The 20,157-nt window shown below is 38.2% G+C and overlaps 1 protein-coding gene across 9 annotated transcripts in view; it reads right to left on the bottom strand.

Moving 5' to 3' along the window:
- Nt5b (5' nucleotidase B) overlaps window positions 1-20,157 on the bottom strand; it is a 178,055-nt gene that overhangs the window by 104,039 nt on the left and 53,859 nt on the right. For 3 of the 9 annotated variants that reach the window (XM_073977047.1, XM_073977054.1, XM_073977055.1), the window contains exon 2: window positions 10,712-10,880. The exons of 5 other annotated variants lie outside the window; for them this stretch is intronic. In XM_073977047.1, coding sequence (XP_073833148.1) covers window positions 10,712-10,880 — 169 coding nt within the window. Of the gene's footprint in view, window positions 1-10,711; window positions 11,699-20,157 lie in introns of those variants that run through there. One more of the 9 variants, XM_073977046.1, reaches the window with a different exon arrangement.

Here is a 20,157-nt window from a genome sequence, read left to right as displayed (position 1 = left end):
ACTTGTGGAAAATATCAAATGAAAAATGTATAGTAAAATTGTCGAAATCAATTAAAAATTGAAATGGCATGAAATCGGACAGAGATGGTTCTGGTAACAGGTTTTAGTATTTTAAATAGGCAAAAAATCGAATAGAGAATTGAAAAATAAATTTGCATAAAAAATTATTTACGAAATAAAATAAAAATATTTTTTTTTTTTGGAAAAATGCCCCATAGAAGTCCAAAAGTTCTTTATACAGAAAAATAGGAATGTCTCCTAATAAAAAAACGACGCAATTGACATCATGTGTCCAACTGTAGGGACTATAGCACCTGTACTTTTTGAAAAAAATCACAAAGAATTTTAAACAATGAAACAAGTGTCTCTCGTCGACACTTCTTTATGAAGAAAATTGAAATCAAATAAAAAGCAACACATGTTCTTTTATTTCAATAAATATTTTTCACTTGACCCAATTAAAAATCTTCCGCCATTCATACACACCAAATATATTGTATTTATTTTTTAATCCATCTTCATTCATCTGTTCGTGCTTTTTGATGATTGACAGAATTTTGAGAAGATATAATTTGCAATTTCCTTATTTAATTTGAAAGACGCCGACAGACAGACAGTCAGCATACTCGAAGAAATTGGCAACATAATTGAATTGATGTTTATTTATTTGTTTATTAAGTGTTGGACAATTTCGGTTGCCACACGCGCCAAAAACAACAATAGTAAAATTAAAAAAAAAATCTTTTCAATGAGAGTGACGAAAAAATATCTATTTGTATTCATATTATCTGAATAATATTTCATTTAAGCGCCATCATTTTCATAATTATTATTATTCCGATGGTCAATGCCGCCATGGGTATGGAGGTAAAATTACACTTTGTTCAGTTACTTTGACCGACCCACAGCAAAAATATAACCTTGACCCCCCAGGATGCTTCTTTACATAATTTTATTGACTGCGATAACAGCTACCGCAAATATATTTACATATTTATTAATTTATTTTATTATGCAAATAAATAAAAATAGTTAGGGATATTGTAAGGAGTTTCATCAGGACATTAAAAGGCAAGGGTGATATGAAGTCTTTTGGCCTTCTTTACGAAGAGTACTGTTTCGTACAAGAAGACCTTTGGCAGATTTTTTGACTTCTATATGGAGACGTTCGCTCTTCTATATAAAGACAACTGTTATTCTAAATGAATATGAAATGTATATCGTCACCATAAATGCCAAAAGTCGTAACTAATAAAATAATAATTTTATAGGAGAAGCAAAAAACGTTATAAAATGAAAAACTGTTTTATGAAATATATTAATCTTATGAAGGTGAGTATATGGATAAGAAGACTATTGATCTTCCATAAAAATTTCTTTGGTCTTCTATTTGAAGACATTTGGTCTACTCTGGGAAGATCGTTGGTTCGTTGGTCTTCTATATGAATACCTTTGGTCTTCTCTATGAAGACTTTTGGTCTTCTCTATGAAGACCTTTGGTCTTCTCTATGAAGGCCTTTGGTCTTCTCTATGAAGACCCTTGGCCTTCTCTATGAAGACCGTTGGTCTTCTCTATGAAGACCTTTGGTCTTCACTTTGAAGACCGTTGGTCTTCTCTATGAAGACCTTTGGTCTTCTCTATGAAGACCTTTGGTCTTCTCTATGAAGACCTTTGGTCTTCTCTAAGATGATCTTTGGTCTTCTCTCTGAAGATCGTTGGTTTTCTCTATGAAGACCTTTGGTATTCTCTATGAAGACCTCTGGTCTTCTCTATGAAGACCATTGATCTTCTCTATGAAGACCTTTGGTCTTCTCTATGAAGACCTTTGGTCTTCTCTATGAAGACCTTTGGTCTTCTCTATGAAGACCTTTGGTCTTCTCTATGAAAACCTTTGGTCTTCTCTATGAAAACCTTTGGTCTTCTCTATGAAGACCTTTGGTCTTCTCTATGAAGACCTTTGGTCTTCTCTATGAAGACCTTTGGTCTTCTCTATGAAGACCTTTGGTCTTCTCTATGAAGACCTCTGGGTCTTCTCTATGAAGACCTCTTGTCTTCTCTATGAAGACCTCTGGTCTTCTCTATGAAGACCTCTGGTCTTCTCTATGAAGACCTCTGGTCTTATCTATGAAGACCTTTGGTCTTCTCTATGAATACCTTTGATCTTCTCTGTGAAGACCTTTGGTCTTCTCTATGAAGACCTTTGGTCTTCTCTATGAAGACCTTTGGTCTTCTCTATGAAGACCTTTGGTCTTCTCCATGAAGACCTTTGGTCTTCTCCATGAAGACCTTTGGTCTTCTCTATGAAGACCTTTGGCCTTCTCTATGAAGACCTCTGGTCTTCTTTATGAAGGCCTCTGGTCTTCTTTATGAAGACGTTTGGTCTTCTCTACTAAGACCTTTGGTCTTCTCTATGAAGATCTTTGGTCTTCTCTATGAAGACCTTTGGCCTTCTCTATGAAGACCTTTGATCTTCTCTATGAAGACCTTTGGTCTTCTCTATGAAGACCGTTGGTCTTCTCTATGAAGTCCTTGGGTCTTCTCTATGAAGTCCTTGGGTCTTCTCTATGAAGACCTTTAGCCTTCTCAATGAAGACCGTTGGTGTTCTCTACGAAGTCCTTGGGTCTTCTCTATGAAGACCTTTAGCCTTCTCAATGAAGACCTTTGGTCTTTTCTATGAAGACGGTTGGTCATCTCTATGAAGACCTTTGGTCTTCTCCATGAAGACCTTTGGTCTTCTCTATGAAGACATTTGTTTTCTCCATGAAGACCTTTATTCTTCTTCATGAAAACCTTTGTTCTTCTCTATGAAGACCTTTGGTCTTCTCTATGAAAACCTTTGGTCTTCTCTATGAAGACATTTGGTCTTCTCTATGAAGACCTCTGGTCATCTCTATGAAGAACTTTTTTTCCTCTCTATGAAGACCTTTGGTCTTCTCTATGAAGACCTTTGGTCTTCTCTATGAAGACCTTTGGTCTTCTCTATGAAGACCTTTGGTCTTCTCTATGAAGACCTTTGGTCTTCTCTATGAAGACCTTTGGTCTTCTCTATGAAGACCTTTGGTCTTCTCTATAAAGACCTTTATGCACCTCTCACTGTGATTTTATTCATATTTTTTGGTATATACCGAGTTGGTTGGGTCTGTCAGTGGAATAATTAAGCCCGCTGTACATGATACCTATCAAACAAACGAAAATTTAAGCTGAGAGCTTCCAAAATTCTTGTATTTTAAATTTAGGAGTCTGTTCATGGTGGATCTAATTATACCACCATTCCTGTTATTGTGTTTTTGTTCAGCCATAGGCTGGAAGTAAATGGTTGTCGGCAAGGCTGAATGATAACTTTTATGCTTCGTTTTAAAGTTTCTTAAAGTAGCCTTAAATTGTATTTTTTTATTTACATAAAATTAAGCATAAATAAACAAAATTTTTACAAGGCCACAGCGGTTTGCTTTTCCAGCGAAATGCTGTGAAACAACAATTTTACATATTTAAAATAATTTTGGCGAAAACCTAACAAAATCAACTCAAAACATAAATAATTCATTGAAGTGAAAAGTATAATTTCGCAGACGACAGATACCCTATAGGCATGGCGACACTGACCCTGAGTAAAAAACACAATTACAGTAATGATGTGGTCTTTGAAATGATGGCCACTTGTCATAAAAACTTCATTACGATAATCTTGGCAAAGAGAGGTATTATTGACACCGAAAATTTCCGCCGTTTCCTCACCAATTGGAAACGGAAAATGTCTCAAGCATTTATTAGGCAAATACACAAATAAATAACCAATCAATTATGTTGATAATTTTTAGTACGGGAAAATTGAATGAGGAAAATTGAGAATTATAGCTCAAATTTCGCCACTCAATCATTTTAGAGTATCCACACAATAATTTTGAAATAGTAGTATTTGTGTGATGATTACTTTATAATTGACAATAATAATAATAAATATAAACATTGTTAAATATGACTCTCGTACTCTAGAAATTGTTTCGTGAAGATCGAGAAAGAGTACGGCTTGAGTGTTATGTAAAATCTTGGATTTCTTTAAATAGTTTCAAAGTTTATTTAGTAACTGTTCATAAACTAAAACAAATAGAAACTAAATAAATACGCAAATTGACTTATTGTCTTTCTTTAAATCTATAAATGAATTTCTAACTTTGTATGAATTCTAAAATCAACAAATTTGTGAATAGATTTTGTGTTTACACAAAGACGACTGTTGCCGCTGCTCAAAAAAAAGACTCTTATCAATATTAAAATATGAACATCTATGCAGTTTGAATTATGTAGCTTTTAAACAGCAGAGGGAGGAGTGAGGGTATTTTTCTATTTTGCATCGGTATTTTGTTACTTGCCCCCATGGAAATGTCAATACAAAACGATAAGGAATTGTAAAGCAACTCGAAGAGGGCCTACGTATGTAAGTGTGTGTCTTTCAGTAAGACAAAGTAAAAAATGCAATGATAAAATTGAATAGAAAATTTTTATTGATAGGACTCTCGACACTGTCGGTGACCAGAGTCAATGAAAATATAGCACGGTGCGCCTTAACCAATTTTAAATGAAAGGTGCTTACACCTGGGAAGTTTTTGCAGATTCTGAAACTACAATGCTCATAGGTGAAAAATATCAAGAAACAAAAAATCGCCGGAGGGATTTTCAAATAAATCGCGATTTAAGTTCACATTTTTAGGGGATCTATAGGTTTTCACGATTTTGCTTGGAAACCGCAAGTTGTATGTAAATGAGCCTAAAGAAAATGTTGTAGCTGTGATTCTCCACAAGATTGCCTTTTATGATATTTTCGTAGGTTTTACCGTTTTTGAGATATAGAAGTTCAAATTGGGACAATGCACTGACTGTATCGCCTCCTTAAAAACAATGTCATTACTGCAATTTCCCAAATTAACTTATATATCTTGAAAATGGTATAACCTAGGCAAAAATAAATCATCCAATCTTGTAGAGAATTTTCACAGCTTCAACATTTTCTTTAGCACCATTTCCAACCAAAATCTTGAAGACTTAAGATAAAAATCTAAAAATTTGAACTGAACCTATACATTTCAAAAATGGTAAAACCTACGAAAAATCCTAAAGGTCAATCTTGTGGAGAATTTTCACAGCTACAACATTTTCTTCAGTCCCATTTCGATACGACTTGCGGTTTCCAAGCAAAATCGTGAAAACCTAAAAAAACCCTAAAATTGTGAATTTTGATCGCAATTTATTTAAAAATCCCTCCAGCGATTTTTGTTTTTTTTTTTTTTTTAGTTTTCTTATCTATGAACATTCCTGTTTCAGAATCCGCAAAATCTTCCCATGTGTAAGCGGTTTTCATCAAAAGTTAGTTAAGGCGCACTGAGCATGATATTGTGTTATAAGGAGGCATTGTCTCAATTTCAACTTCTATATCTTAAAAACGGCAAAACCTACGAAAATACCGTAAAGGTGTAAACACCTTCTATTTAAATTTGGTTAAGGCACACCGTGATAGTAGTAGAGATTTGTTCTTTTTTGTTTTTCAAACACAAAAAAATATAAACAACAATCAAAGAAATGCTACACATATATGAAGAATTTTAAGACATTGTTGTTGTCTTTTGTATTTTTTTTTTGTTATTGTAAAACCTTGTTTTTGTCTTTGTAAATAAAAATGAAGAACTATTCTCATAGCTTATATCCTTGATGATATAAACCAATACACAAATGTATTATATTTATTTATATTTTACAATTTATATTTCATATTTAATATATATTATTTTATTTTTTATATTTTTATCGAGGGTGTTTGTCAGTTCTCCTACCGGGCGCGTCCCCACCGGCGGATAGGGGGAGATGGATGGTCGTGCTACTCTATCATTTACGAGGGAAATCACTTGTGACATGACCCGTCTAGGGTGAAGTGGCACGACCACCTACCTCTGGAACCTCTGAGGTTCCCGCGGACAAAAAACTGACTACGGGGGTGTTCCCCTAAAACAAAAAACAAACATGGAGGACAAAGAAGGAATAAACGTTACGGCGCTGGGCCTAAATAACCCAGTACCGGCGGGGAATAGTGATCTGCCTGCGAGTCACACCTCGTCGTCATCAAGCGATCGTGAGCAAACATCTCCCACAAATGTGGGTGCCTTAGCATCTGTGGTCGACGGTACTGCTACAAGCACGCAACCGAAAGGTAAAAAAGACGAGGAGAAGGGAAAGCGTAGGGAGAGTTTAATCTGGACCCAGCCATCCGAGGATGGGAGCGACCCTGGCTCCGAATCAGACAGCAGCTGCAAAATCAACACCACCGTTGTGGAGAAGCCCGTCAACGAGGAGGTTCACAATATGGTAGAAGAGGTAAGCGAAAGCATATCTAAACTTACAACGGAGAAAAAAAGTTTGGTGGACTGAAGCCCAGAGACGTAGGTACAGGAGGATCCAGCCACAGCTAAATAAAGAACAGCGGGCCGCCCCAAAAGCGATCAGCAATCCCTCCACTTCTTCTGAAGCGGCGAAGAGGATCAGACCTCCAGAGGAAGGAAATACCGCCAAAGCAAGTAAGAAGAAAATGAGCTTCCCACCATCAAATACCCTAAGCAATTCCTCTCAAAACCCACGCGAGGGAGACTGTCCAAAGAATCCTTCGGCGGAGGGCGAAAAGGAGTGCTCGGACACGAAGAAGTTGAGCGCGACCGCGGAATCCTCTGGAAGTTCCAAGGGCTCTGATAAGAAGCCCAGGGCCTTCCAGAAGAGGAAGATGGGCGCAGAGACTGGTTCGGAGCCGCCATCTACTTACGCCAAGGTGGCCAGGAAGAACTACAGGGACGAGATGTCCTATGCAGTGATCGATACCAGTAGAGGGTCCGGCAGATTACCTAAAGAACACCAGCAGGCCATCGAAAATATGGTCAGGGGCCAATAAAAATTGTTAGCATCGAGCTCAAAGGGGATCTCTTAGTATACCACTTGGGACCGCACGCGAACCCGGCCGCTCTCGAGGAAGTGATCAACAGTGTGACAACTCCTTGGGAAGGCGGCAAATTGAAGCTGGTGAGGAAGGACGAGATACCACACCTGACTAAAGCGACGGTTTACGTCAAAGGGTATGGCTGCAAGTTCGAGGCAGAACGCATGCTCGAGGTATTTGGCAAGCAAAATGAGACCTTGGAAGTGAAGAGGTGGGAAGTCCACAGAGAGCAGAAAGAGGATGGCACTCTCCTTGTGGTTGGAATTGACGACCTCTCACTACCCAGTCTTACAAAGACAAAGGGCAAGGCGTATTACATATGTAATGCAGCCACCTTTAAAGTTGGAAGGGGACGAGTCGGGGAATAAGAAGAGGATGCCCACCAATCCCAAGAAGCCCGCTTACTGTATGACTCATGATTGACGTCATCCAGATAAACCACCATCGGAGCGAAACGGCAACTCAAGCCCTGATGGATAAAATAAACAAAGGTAACATACACATCGGTTTAATCCAGGAACCTTGGACCGTAAAGAACAAGGTTTCCGGACTAAACCACATTAATTACCAACTCTTTTACCCTAATACAGAAAACCGACCGAGGACCTGTATTATATGCCAAAAAACGTATGCTTTCTTTTCTCCCCAGAGTTGTCAACCGCGGACGCCACAGTGTTGAAGCAAGGGAATGGTAATATATACCTAGCATCAATTTACCTGCCGTTCGACTTGCCGACATTACCACCTTCGTCGGAGCTGCAGCAACTGGTGAGGAAAATCAAACAAACAGGTAACGAAGTATTAGTAGGTAGCGATGCTAACTCCCACAACATTTCGTGGGGTAGTACTAACACTAACAAGAGGGGTCAAGCCCTTCTAGAATTTTTGAATACTAACTACCTGATAACCCTTTACATAGGAAATACACCAACCTTTGTTAACAGATTTAGGGAGGTATTAGATTTAACAATATGTTCAGAAAATCTAATAAACGAGGTACATGAGTGGAGGGTTTCAAAGGAACACTTCTTCTCTGACAATAGGTATATTAGGTTTAAAATATCAAGGCCACCGCCGAATCCGATAACTTTCCGAAAAAATTCAAAACTAATTGGACTAAATTCGGAAAACAAGTTAAAGATAGACTAGGGCAAGAAGTTGAGGTTTGCCTAAGTAAAGAAGATATAGATAGAAATGTCAATAAACTAACAGAGGCTCTAGTAAGGTCTTTCGAAGAAAGTTGTCCACTTCGAGAGAGGAATTCTGCTTACAAAAAACCCTGGATAACAGGGGAAATTCGTAACAAAGGCAAAGAGGGCACCGATGGAGATAGCTTATGCATCAGAAGAAGCACCAAAAATCGACAACTTGATGATTAAAGAAGCAATAATGAGCTTCTCAACATACAAAGCAGCGGGACCAGACCCTATTTTCCCAGCCTTACTTCAAAGGGAAGTGGACTACATTTCGTCCAATTTGGTCGAGATTTTCAATTCTTGCTTAAACTTTGCGTATACTCCATTGGCCTGGCAAGAGGCAAGGGTAGTATTCATTCCCAAGCCCGGCAAGTCAAGTTATGCAATACCAAAATCTTATCGTCCGATAAGTTTAACTTCATTCTTACTCAAAACAATGGAACGGACGGTCGACACCATGATAAAGAGTAACATCTCTAACGATATGCTCAAATACAAACAACATGCATACGTAAAAGGTAGATCAGTGGAAACCGCATTACATGAGGTAGTACACCATATAGAGAGAACCATCGAGATGAAGATGTACAAAATTGCAGTTTGCATCGACATCGAAGGAGCGTTCAACAACGTCAGCACCGAAACGCTAATTCACTCCTTAGACGAGTTTCATGTAAACCGGGCCTTGCTAAGGAATATATGGATAAGCTGCGCGCTACAAGACGTAACAAAAAGAGACCAAGTTCTTCCCATGACCACAGGGCGGAATACTATCACCTCTCCTATGGGTTACCACCATAAAAAGTCTACTAAGGATCTTAACCGACGAGGGATTTGAACCCATCTGCTATGCAGACGACGTTATAATACTTCTTAGAGGAAAGAATCCAAATATACTCTGTAGAAGGGCCGAAACGGCTCTAAAAATAGTATACAACTGGGCTAGACCGAGAGGTACCTGGGAGTAATTGTAGACAGGAAACTTAAATGGAAAGACCATATTCAGGAAAGGGCTAATAAAGCCCACAGATGTTGCTCAACTTGCAGAAGGGCTATAGGCTCAAAATGGGATTTCAATCCTAGGATGACACACTGGTTATACAGAAGCGTAATTAGACCGATTCTAACTTACGCTTTTGTGGTATGGTGGACAGCTACGGACAAGAAATGCAACGTAAAAGTACTGCAAAAAGTCCAAAGAACGTGCTGCTTAAGTATTAGCGGGACAATGAGAACTACACCAACTAGGGCTTTAGAGACAATTTTATTTGTCCACCCAATAGAAATTCAGGTAAGGTATGAGGCAGACATCGCAGCTATAAGACTTAAGTCGATGAGGGAGTGGATCGTAAGAGACCACCAAACATACCACCAAAGCATATTACAGGTTACAACGGGTGAGTCAATAGATCATATTGTATCAGACCGTATACCTGAAACAATTGAATCCGCCTTGTGTGAAATTTTAATACCGGACAGGGACATGTGGATCCATGGAACCCTGGAACGGATGCCAACTGGAAGCTGTGGGTTCACAGATGGGGTCGTTCTAGGGGGATGAACGGGTCTGGGTCTATATATCGAAGACCAGGAAACTAGAATCTCCCTTCGACTGCCGGATCATAATACGATCCTACAGGCCGAAATCCGAGCGATCACAGAGTGTCTGAACTGGTTTAAAGCTAACACAAGGCCAATCACTGTAAACATCCTAACGGACAGTAAAGCAGCAATTAAAGCAATAACAAGCAAGACGGTGAACATTGGTTAACATTATATGGGTACCAGGACATAAAGGGATTAGGGATAACGAGATAGCTAACTCCTTGGCAAGGCAAGTCAGGGAGCAAACTACGACAAGCCTAGATAATGCTAAGACTTTAAAAGCGGCGCGTCTAGAGTTAAAGGCATGGCCAGAAAACGCCCTTATATCCCTCTGGAACACTGAAGAGAAAGGGAAAAATACAAAAATCCTCTGGGGAATCCCAGACGAGGATAAAACAAAGGAACTCCTTTTAATGGGTAAAAAGGACATTAGTAGACTGACAGGCATCCATACAGGACACCTAGGGCTACAAGCACACCTTCACAAAATTAGTTAAGAGATTATGTCAATGGCACAGAATTTCTTAACTGATAAATTTATTTTCTTTTAATAAATTAAGCAATAAAAAATTTATTCCCCTCATGCTTCCTCAATTAGAGCGCACAACAGACCTATCCTGGCTTACGTGTATGTCCATACGGGCATGTGGCGATTCTTATATAGCCCCTCTTTTCAACCTAACCTAACCATCTAATATTTAATATTTCATATTTTATATTTCATATTGTATATCTTATTTTATTTTTTAATCGTCGCCATTTATGCGCCGATAAACATAGTTACAGCTTAATTCTCGGAAGCAGTTTGTAACCCTCCCACATAACGATTAATAATATAATTTCACAATATTTAATATACTTTTTCACACTTTATTTACTAGCGATCTGACACCTAAATGCAAATAAAAAAAAAAATAAACAAAACAAAACATTACCTGTGATCCAATTCACGTTTATAACGATGGGAGCCATCTAATGCTGATAGCCCATTGATAATTGACTGGTCCATATCGTTTTCGCCAATAGTTGCGGTACGATCACGAAATTTCTCACTTATAGCGGTGGCGGTTACAGTTGTTGTTGTTGGACTTGATGGTTTTTTAGCTAAAGAATTTGAACGAGAACGTAACTCAGTTTGTGTTATGGGTAACAAACCGGGATTACGAATTTCAAAAGCATCTTGCGAAATTTCGGGCATTGTGACGACAGAAGAAAAAAATCAAATCCAAAAGAAATACGTGGGTGTTTTAAAATAAAAAACGAGATAACTGGCGCACAAAATTGCAACTCTTTTTTATATTTTTATGATACGAATTGAACTGGTTTATCTCAAAATTATGTCACTTTTGTTGCTTGCAATATTTAATATTGCTTAACTGGTGGTGTTGCTGTTTTTTTCAGGTTTTTATTATTTTATAATCACTTAATATTTTTTTGCTTGCTTCTTTTTTTCTTATGAGCCCCCAACGTTGGTTACGATCGAACGTCACTTTACAACTGAACCGTTTGTTGAGATGCAAGCCCAGAACGAATTTACATGTGAAGAAAAAAATATTAATTCTTTTCAAGAAAAAAAAAAAAAAACAAAAATCAGACGTTTTTCTTCATAATATTAATATTATTTGTCTATTTAGCTGTTGCTGTTGTTGCCGTCGCTGTTTGTGTTGTTTTAAGACGACAACGATTTTTCAATATTTGTTATTTAAATTCAATGGGGAGAGAGAAGAATTAAAAAAAAATAAATATTTGCCATGGCCCCCAATGCGAATTTCGTCTGCTGTCCATTTTTCACACATACACTGTTGTTGTTGTTATTGTTTGTAACTGATTATCAATATCTTATCAGCAATTGCTGTTATCATCACCAGCTTCTCCTTTATGGCCAACACGTCACGTCAAATATCATTCAACCATCCACTACTGTGTTCGTTCATCGGAATATTTGATTAAACGCTCTCCAAAATGAATTTGAAGTCAATGAGAGAGATGTGCGATAGTGCTTGATGTCACTTGATATTTACTATCTCCTTCTCTTAAGTAAACAATGTTGTTTTTTCTCTCCAAGTATGCAAATTTGCAATACTTGAGTCACAGAGAGGAAGGCATTAGTAATCGGTAGTATATGGGATGATGGGTGGTGGACTGAGAATATGCAAACAAGTTTTGCTAGATTAATACATAGAATTATAAATGAGTGCTTGTCGCCGACGGATACAATCCTACGCCACAAACAACCGAGTAAAAAGGAAAGTAATGTGTCGTGAAACGCATTTAAGAGTTACTAATCTATTGGTAAAGTTATTATCACTGAGAGATTTATTGGATACTTAAAAAAATAAATGGTCAAGGTTACACAGTGGAATTAGATCGCCAAAAATTGTGATTTTTGCGTAGCATTTGTGTGGTCTAGTCGCAGTCTGTTTGAATATTTACACATTACAACGGAACACAGTTTAGAGCCACATTGAGGCATAGAAGGGGTTTTTTGAAGCCCTCCTAAAAAGGCACTGTAATCAGCATCTCGAGGACTACATTCGATAAACATTTCAAAATAATCCTCAAACAGCCCATAATTGCACTTAGACGAAATTTGAGAACTTTTTCGAAAGAGCTACCGGAAGGAGTACCTACTACATTTTCGAACTTGATTTAAATGTAAGAGAAATATTACGATGCGCAACGGTTGGACGAATGTTAGTCACTTCTTTCGATGCCCACCAGCCATTTTAATTGGTCACCGGAGTTCTTAGAGATTTCGAGTACTTAAGTACTGAAGTATGGACTTGCCCCCGAAAACCAATAAATCGCAGTTTACAAAAAAATACAAACAAGTTGTAAAATTATCCATTAAAAAAATTACTAAAAAAAATAATAGCGAAAAAACATATAAACATCCATGTGTTGTTGTATTAACAACAATTAATAGTATCTTGCAGCGACACCAGCGGATCCTCGTGTACACGTCTTTTGTAGAAACTACTGGTGCTTTCAACCAGACCTCCGAAATGCTCGCTCGAATTCTACTCGCGAGTGAAATTCGAGCGAGTTCGAGCGGAAGTACTCGCGCGAATAGAAAAAATAAATCGAATAGAAAAAAATAAATTTTTACTCGACACTGGAGAAGCATATTTCAGATTTGCTCGTTTTTACTCGCGAGTGAAAAGTGTTTGCGAGAACGACTACTTGAAGGGAACGAGATTTGCAAGAAAAAACGAGTGGGAGTGAAAATGCCCGAATAGAGTACGAGTTTACTCGAAGAATAAAATCGAGTTAAAAAATATTTTTTTGCTTTTTGTGTATTGTTGTGTGTGTAGTACCGAACAGGTTTTGATGTTCCTGTGGACTGAATATGGCAAGATCAAGTTGTTCGGAGGTCCAGAGGAGGTTGTTCCGAAGTTCGGTAGAGGGTGGTCGGAGGTCCAGAGGAGGTTCTTCCGAAGTTCGGAGGAGGGTGGTCGGAGGTCCAGAGGAGGTTGTTCCGATGTTCGGAAGGGAGTGGTCGGAGGTCCAAAGGAGGTTGTTCCGAAGTTCGGAGGAGGGTGGTCGAAGGTTCAGAGGAGGTTGTTCCGAAGTTCGGAGAAGGGTGGTCGGAGGTCCAGAGGAGGTTGTTTCGAAGTTCGGAGGAGGTTGGTCGGAGGTTGTTCGGAACACCGAACTCCTTTTTCTGAACCTCCGACCACCCTCCTTCAAACTGCGGAACAACCCCCTCCTCCGAACTTCAGAACAACCTCCTCTGGACCTCCGAACAACTTGCTCATTCCATATTCAGTACACAGGAATATCGAAACCTGTTCGCTACTACACACGCAACAACACACAAACGGCAAAAAATAGTTTTTAACTCGATTTTACTCTTCGAGTAAACTCGTACTCTATTTCGAGTATTTTCACACGCACTCTTATTTTTAAACTAAGAGTACTCGCGAGTGCTCCCAAACAAAACAAAAGAGTGGAGAGTAAAGTTCTTGTAAAACTCTTCCTATCGAGTACTCCCACTCGCAGGTATTTTTCACTCGCGAGTAAAAACGAGCAAATCGGAGCTCTGCTTTCAACGCATTTTTTCTAGTTTACTTTGCAGCTGTGGATTGGGAAAATATTCACAATAACAAATAAACATAGATGTCAAGTTGGTGGTGAATTTTCACGTATAAAAACCACTGTTTAAGCAGGGATGTCAACAACCATAGATTTGTATCTCGGCAAATAAAACAACAACAATTTGCTCGATTTCGACGATTTTACTCTGACTAGAAAACGACAAATCATATGCGCTCTTATTCTTGTTATACTTTTCTCTACTCGCAGGAGTACTCCAGCTTAAATTTGAATGAGTTTCACTCTCTACTCGATTTCGAGCGAGTATTTCGGATGTCTTTCTACGTTTGGATGAAATTTTACGATGTGCTAAGTTTCAGAGCATTCATTATCGTGCTCATCACTCCCTTCATATTGGGCCGGCAGGGCCATTATCTCAGAAAGTATTAACTTACCCTAGGCAGCGAGAACAACCAGGTGCAAAAAATCCCTACAATCCGATATATGTGTTAAAATTGTTGCTTCGTGGAAATTTTCGAACTTGATCAAAATTGGGACAAAATATACAAGGTTCTTATCAAAAAAACGAGCAGGTCTTCTTTTAAAAGGTCAGGAGATCTTCTTATAGAAGAGGAATACGTACTCCTCTTATATAGAATACCAGTAGACCTTCTTATAGAAGACCAGTAGGTCTTCTTATAGAAGGCCAGTAGGTCTTCTTATAGAAGACCACTAGGCCTTCTTAAAGAAGACCACTAGGTCTTCTTATAGAAGACTACTATGTCTTCTTATAGAAGACCACTAGGTCTTCTTATTGAGGACCATTATGGCTTCTTATGGAAGACCACTAGGTCTTTTTATAGAAGACCACTAGGTCTTCTTATAGAAGACCGGTAGGTCTTATTATAGAAGACCGTTAGGTCTTCTTATTGAAGACCAGTCTACTTATAGGACTCCAGTAATCTTCTTATAAAAGAGCAGTAAGTTTTTTTTTATAGAATTACATTATGTCTTCTTGTAGAAGACCATTAGGTCTTCTTATAGAAGACCGGTAAGTCTTCTTATAGAAGACCGGTAAGTCTTCTTATTGGAACCATTATGGCTTCTTACAGAAGACCACTAGGTCTTTTTATAGAAGACCACTAGCTCTTCTTATAGAAGACCATTAGGTCTTCTTAAAGAAGACCATTAGTTCTTCCTATAGAAGACCACTAGGTCTTCTTATAGAAGACCGGTAGGTCTTATTATAGAAGGTCAGTAGGTCTTCTTATTGAAGACCAGTCTACCTATAGAACTCCAGTAATCTTCTTATAAAAGACCAGTAAGTTTTTATACCCTCAGTCTTTAGGCTAAAGAGGGTATTTACACTTTGATACGACCAAAAATGTGCCTCATCGAAATAATGGTTTTAGATCCCAAGTATGTTTGTACGATATCCGTTTCAGACAATTTTGAGTAGATCTAGCAATGTCCGTCCGTCTGTCTGTCCGTCTGGCTGGCTGGTGCGCACGATAACTCTCGAACGGATCAATCGATTCGGTTCAAATTTTGGGTATCGAAATATTTTGTCCAGATTCGATTTAAGTTCGAAGATGGGCCATATAGGTCCACTCCTTCAGGTACCTCCCCCACAAATGTTCAAAAATTGTCGCAAAACTTGTGCGCACGATAACTCCTGTAGGGAATAACCGATTTGGTCTATACTTTGTACATCGTGTAATTTCTACCAAACTTCGATGAGGTTCCAATATGGACTCAATCGGTCCAATCCTTCGGGTTGCTCCCACACAAAATTTCGGGAAAGTTCAGCTTAGGACCTGGTCTCGAATCGCTTTGATTTTTGTTTACGAAAGTTGTATTCGCTGTCCTCTATACGACGCTGTAAGTTTCATTAGCGGCAAGTCCATACTTCCTGAGAAATAGCCTGAAAGTTACAAAAACCCTATGACACCGTGCGTAGTGGTTGGAGCGCAAGATAACTCTCGAACGGATCTGCCGATTCGGTCCAAACTTTGGCTTTCGTAATATTTTGTCCAAACTTAGTTCAAGTTCGATGATGGATTATATCGGTCCACTCCTTCCGGTACCTCCCCCACAAAAGTTCGTAAATGTTCGGAAAATTTGTGCGTACGATAACTGTTGAAGGGAGTGACCGATTTGGTCCATACTTTGCACATTATGAAATTTCTACCAGACCTAGATGAGGTTCCAATATGGACTCAATCGGTAAACTCCCTCGAGTACGCCCCACACAACATTTCGGAAAAGTTCAGTTTAGGACCTGCTCTCGAATCGCCTTGGTTTTTGTTGTAACATCTTGTATTCACTGTCCACTATACGAAGGTACAAGTTTCCTCAGGGGCAAGTCCATACTTCCTGAAAAAATAGCCTGAAAGTTGAAAAACAAACCCTATGACACCATGCTTATGGGTGGAAGCGCAAGATAATTCTCGAACGGAAATGCCGATTCCGGCCCAAATATGGCCTTCGTAATATTGTTTCCAAACTAACTTTAAGTTCGTAGATAAGCCATATCGGTCCACTCCTTCAGGTACCTACCCCACAAAAGTTCAAAAATATTCGGAAAAATTGTCCGCACGATAACTCTTGATGGGAGTGACCGATTTGGTCCATACTTTACACATTCTCATAATATGTACCAGATATAGATCAGGTTCGAATATGGACTATATTTGTACCTCCCACACAAAATTTTGGATAAGTTCACTTTACGACCTGCTATTGAATCACTTTGATTTTTGTTGAAGCAACCTACATTCGCTGCCTCAATTACGATGGTAAAAGTTGTTTCAGGGACAAGTCCATACAGTTTGAGAAAACAGCCCGAAGGGTGGAAAAACCCCGTATGGCACCCCCATGGTCTATGTCGGTCCATTCCTTTAAGTACCTTTTTTGCAAAATTTTTGAACTTTAATCCTAATCAACATTTTTGTCGGTTCATGCGACCAACATTTTGAAACCCCCTAAATACATAAGTCAATTTGCACAGGCTGAGGGTATATCTCTGTCGGCAAAGCCGACTGATACTTTTTTAGTTGTTTTTATAGAATACCACTAGGTCCTCTTATAGAAGACCACTAGGTCTTCTTATAGAAGTCCACTATGTCTTCGTATAGAAGTCCACTAGGTCTTCTTATAGAAGTCCACTAGGTCTTCTTATAGAAGACCTCTAGGTCTTCTTATAGAAGACCACTAGGTTTTCTAGGTGATCTTGTGCAAACAATTCGAACTGAGGATTTTTTGAAAGTACAGACCCAAACGACAAGAAAGCCTAGTTGGGTTTTGTTGTGTCAGATCCAGCTCGGATTTTATGGCCCCATCTAAACATTAAATATTGAGTTTTTAAAGAAATTCGAATTCGAAATTCAATGCGAATCTTCTTCTGACCTCTGAAGCAAATTTGTAGATAAGGACAAGAATAAAATATCTGGAGAAATAATGAACTCGAAAAACTAAATTTATTGCCCCAAATTTCAAAATATATGCAAAAATTCCACAATTTTTATACATTTCACACCGTATCTCCAAAACCGTTAATTTTTGTAAAATGCCTCCATGCCGTTGTTTTCAGAACATTTTTCAACGACGATTTAATAAAAAATTCAATAACGTAGTAAAATGCGAAATGCGAGAATAAGCTGTTGGTGTGAACTGTGTTTGAAATACGTGTTGTAAAATATATGATGCAAAATACCGCTGCAACAACATGAAGTAAGCATTTTGGAGTTTCAGAATGTTCTAAAGAATTGTTGAGAACTTCATTTGGAAGATTTTTGCAAATTGTTACTTGGTTCAACTCGCAATAGTTTAGCCGATACTGACCAGAATTTCAGCAATTTGTAAAATTTTCTATATTTTATAGATTTTGATGCCCTAAATGGAGTTTTTCTTATGTGATTTTTTTCAAAAGATTAGTTCTTCTGGTTTAGGTCTACAATATTGCTAAAGACAGCAAGGCCAAATTCCTATTCGTTTCTGAGATAAAGGCCTAATAAATGCAAAAAAGTGTAGATTCAGCCCGGTTTAGATGAGGCCATAAATTCCGAACTGGATCTGACAGGACAATAAAAATAAAAATTCATTCATTCATTCATAAAAATTCATAAAAATTCATACTAGAAGTTGTTTGCATTTTCAGTGTTGCATAGTGTTATAGGAGACCACTAGGTCTTCTTATAGAAGACCACTAGGTCTTCTTATAGAAGACCACTAGGTCTTCTTATAGAAGACCACTAGGTCTTTTTATAGAAGACCACTTGGTCTTCTTATTGAGGACCATTATGGCTTCCTATAGAAGACCAGTAATGTCCTTATAGTATACCGGTATATCTTTTCAAAGAAAATTAGTAAGAACTGTAGATCTTATTCTCACGGAAGACCCGTATGTCTTCTTCCAGTAGAATACCAATGAATCCCCTTTTCATAGAAGTATCCCCCACAGTGTATAGGATACATTATTTATTATATTTATTTCCCATCATTTCTTTCCTGAAAACCCATAAAAATATGTCACGTTGAGTTTTCGGGAAAATTTACATACATTTCCTTCCATTAGTCTCCCGAATTTTTAGCAAGAAGATGTTTCATTGTCTGTCAACTGTTATCATTTGTGCGTTGTTTTTGACATCTGTTTGGAAAAATGTCCCCGTGTCTTTGTACAGACAACCAAACTGATAACAATCAGAACGTCGTCGTCTTTGTTGAGTTCACCTTATTTCTCAGTGCTTGCGATGTCTACGACCCGCTTTTTACAGACACGTAATTTTTTATTTGTTTTGATTGTTTATTAGATGATTCCTTTGACATTGTTTTGTCTTATAAAACCAAAACAATAACAACCATGGAGTGAAGAGAACATGGAGACAAAATTTGCATATAGCACACTAGAAAGCACAGTGCTTTGAAAACGTAAGTAATATTGGATAAAAAATAATTACAAGAAGATAAATTGAGCTGAAATAGGTAAAAAGGCATCAGGAGTTATAATCTATAGAATCTTTAAATAATGACAAAAATGCAGTTTAGTCCAGGTTTTACTGTACTAGCCGGACAAAGAAATTATTTTTCCGAAAGAAATGTTCTTCTTGTTTGCACATCTCACAGACAAAGACAAACTACAAAATTCCTAAAGACAACTTTGCAGAGAACTTCAGAATATTTAAGTACAAGTTAGTTACCAAAAGAAAAAGAGAATGAATTTCATGTTTCGTGTTTTTTTGTTCATATCAAAACAATTGCAACGACAGCAACAACAACGACAGTGGCATACAACGTCATCAAACTTTTCGAATGCAGAATTTGTTTGTTTTGTAATTTTGAATTTCTAAATAGTATTTATGAGTTTCATCAAGAAGTGGGAGCAATTTCGGTGGGTACTGGTATTGTTTTTGTTGTTACTTATGTATGTACATATGTAGTTGAGTTGGAGCATCACGGAAGCTGATAACAAATTCAAAACAAAGATGAAAAGAGGAAACAACAACAACTAGAGCGTATCTTCTTCAAAAACAAAAAGATATATACAACTGATGTTCTATGATGTTTGACGTGCTAAAAGCTTTTTGATATTCTATGTTTTGAATTTAAAACAACAAAACTAAAATTAAGCTGAATTACAAATAGACCATGGATCTGTTCTGTAATGTAATGGATGTAGGGAATGGGTGAACTTCCGAGGCTACTCTGATCATAGCCGCGTCCAGGACTACTGCGGTAGGAGTATGTTGGCTCATCGTCGTCAGAATATGAGACACACCCTAAGCCCCACCCCCCAACAACAACAAACACTGCAACTGAAACCACTTGTTTTTGTTTAGAGCCTCGGAAATGCCTCGTTCCTGCAGTTGAATTGCAACGGTCTCCGTTGTAATGCGATGTTTAAAACATTTTGCGAAAGTATCGTACAAAATGCGGAGGAGGGGGGACTTGCCTTACTTATACACCAGTTTGTCCAGAACAGTCCTATCTGGCCTGAGGGTACTCTATTGACCCATATACGGGGGTAGCAGTAAAGTGTGGGACTGTCTTAGTAGAGTTCCTTAATAGGTGTCCCCTGCGTTATATGCCTGATATTAGTTCGATTTTAAATTGCTATGACCGACTGGTGCTAGTGGACTTCAATGTTCTTCATGAGCTTTGGGATTCCACAGTAGACAATGACGCTTGTCAGCCGAGCAAATTGATTGTTCCACATTTTGCACGGTGAATAAGGACGCTCCTACGAGGACAAGAAGATATTGCCATTGTGGCACCGGGCAGACCATCTTTCAATCATTGTCTTCGTTAAAATGCCACACGACTTCTTAACCACAGAACGTTGTACTTT

This window comes from Musca autumnalis, unplaced genomic scaffold (genome assembly GCF_047663935.1).
Source record: "Musca autumnalis isolate F117 unplaced genomic scaffold, ASM4766393v1 scaffold_3, whole genome shotgun sequence".
Classification (NCBI taxonomy): domain Eukaryota; kingdom Metazoa; phylum Arthropoda; class Insecta; order Diptera; family Muscidae; genus Musca; species Musca autumnalis.
Note: the sequence above shows the minus strand (reverse complement) of the source record. Positions and strands in the feature narration are given on the sequence as shown.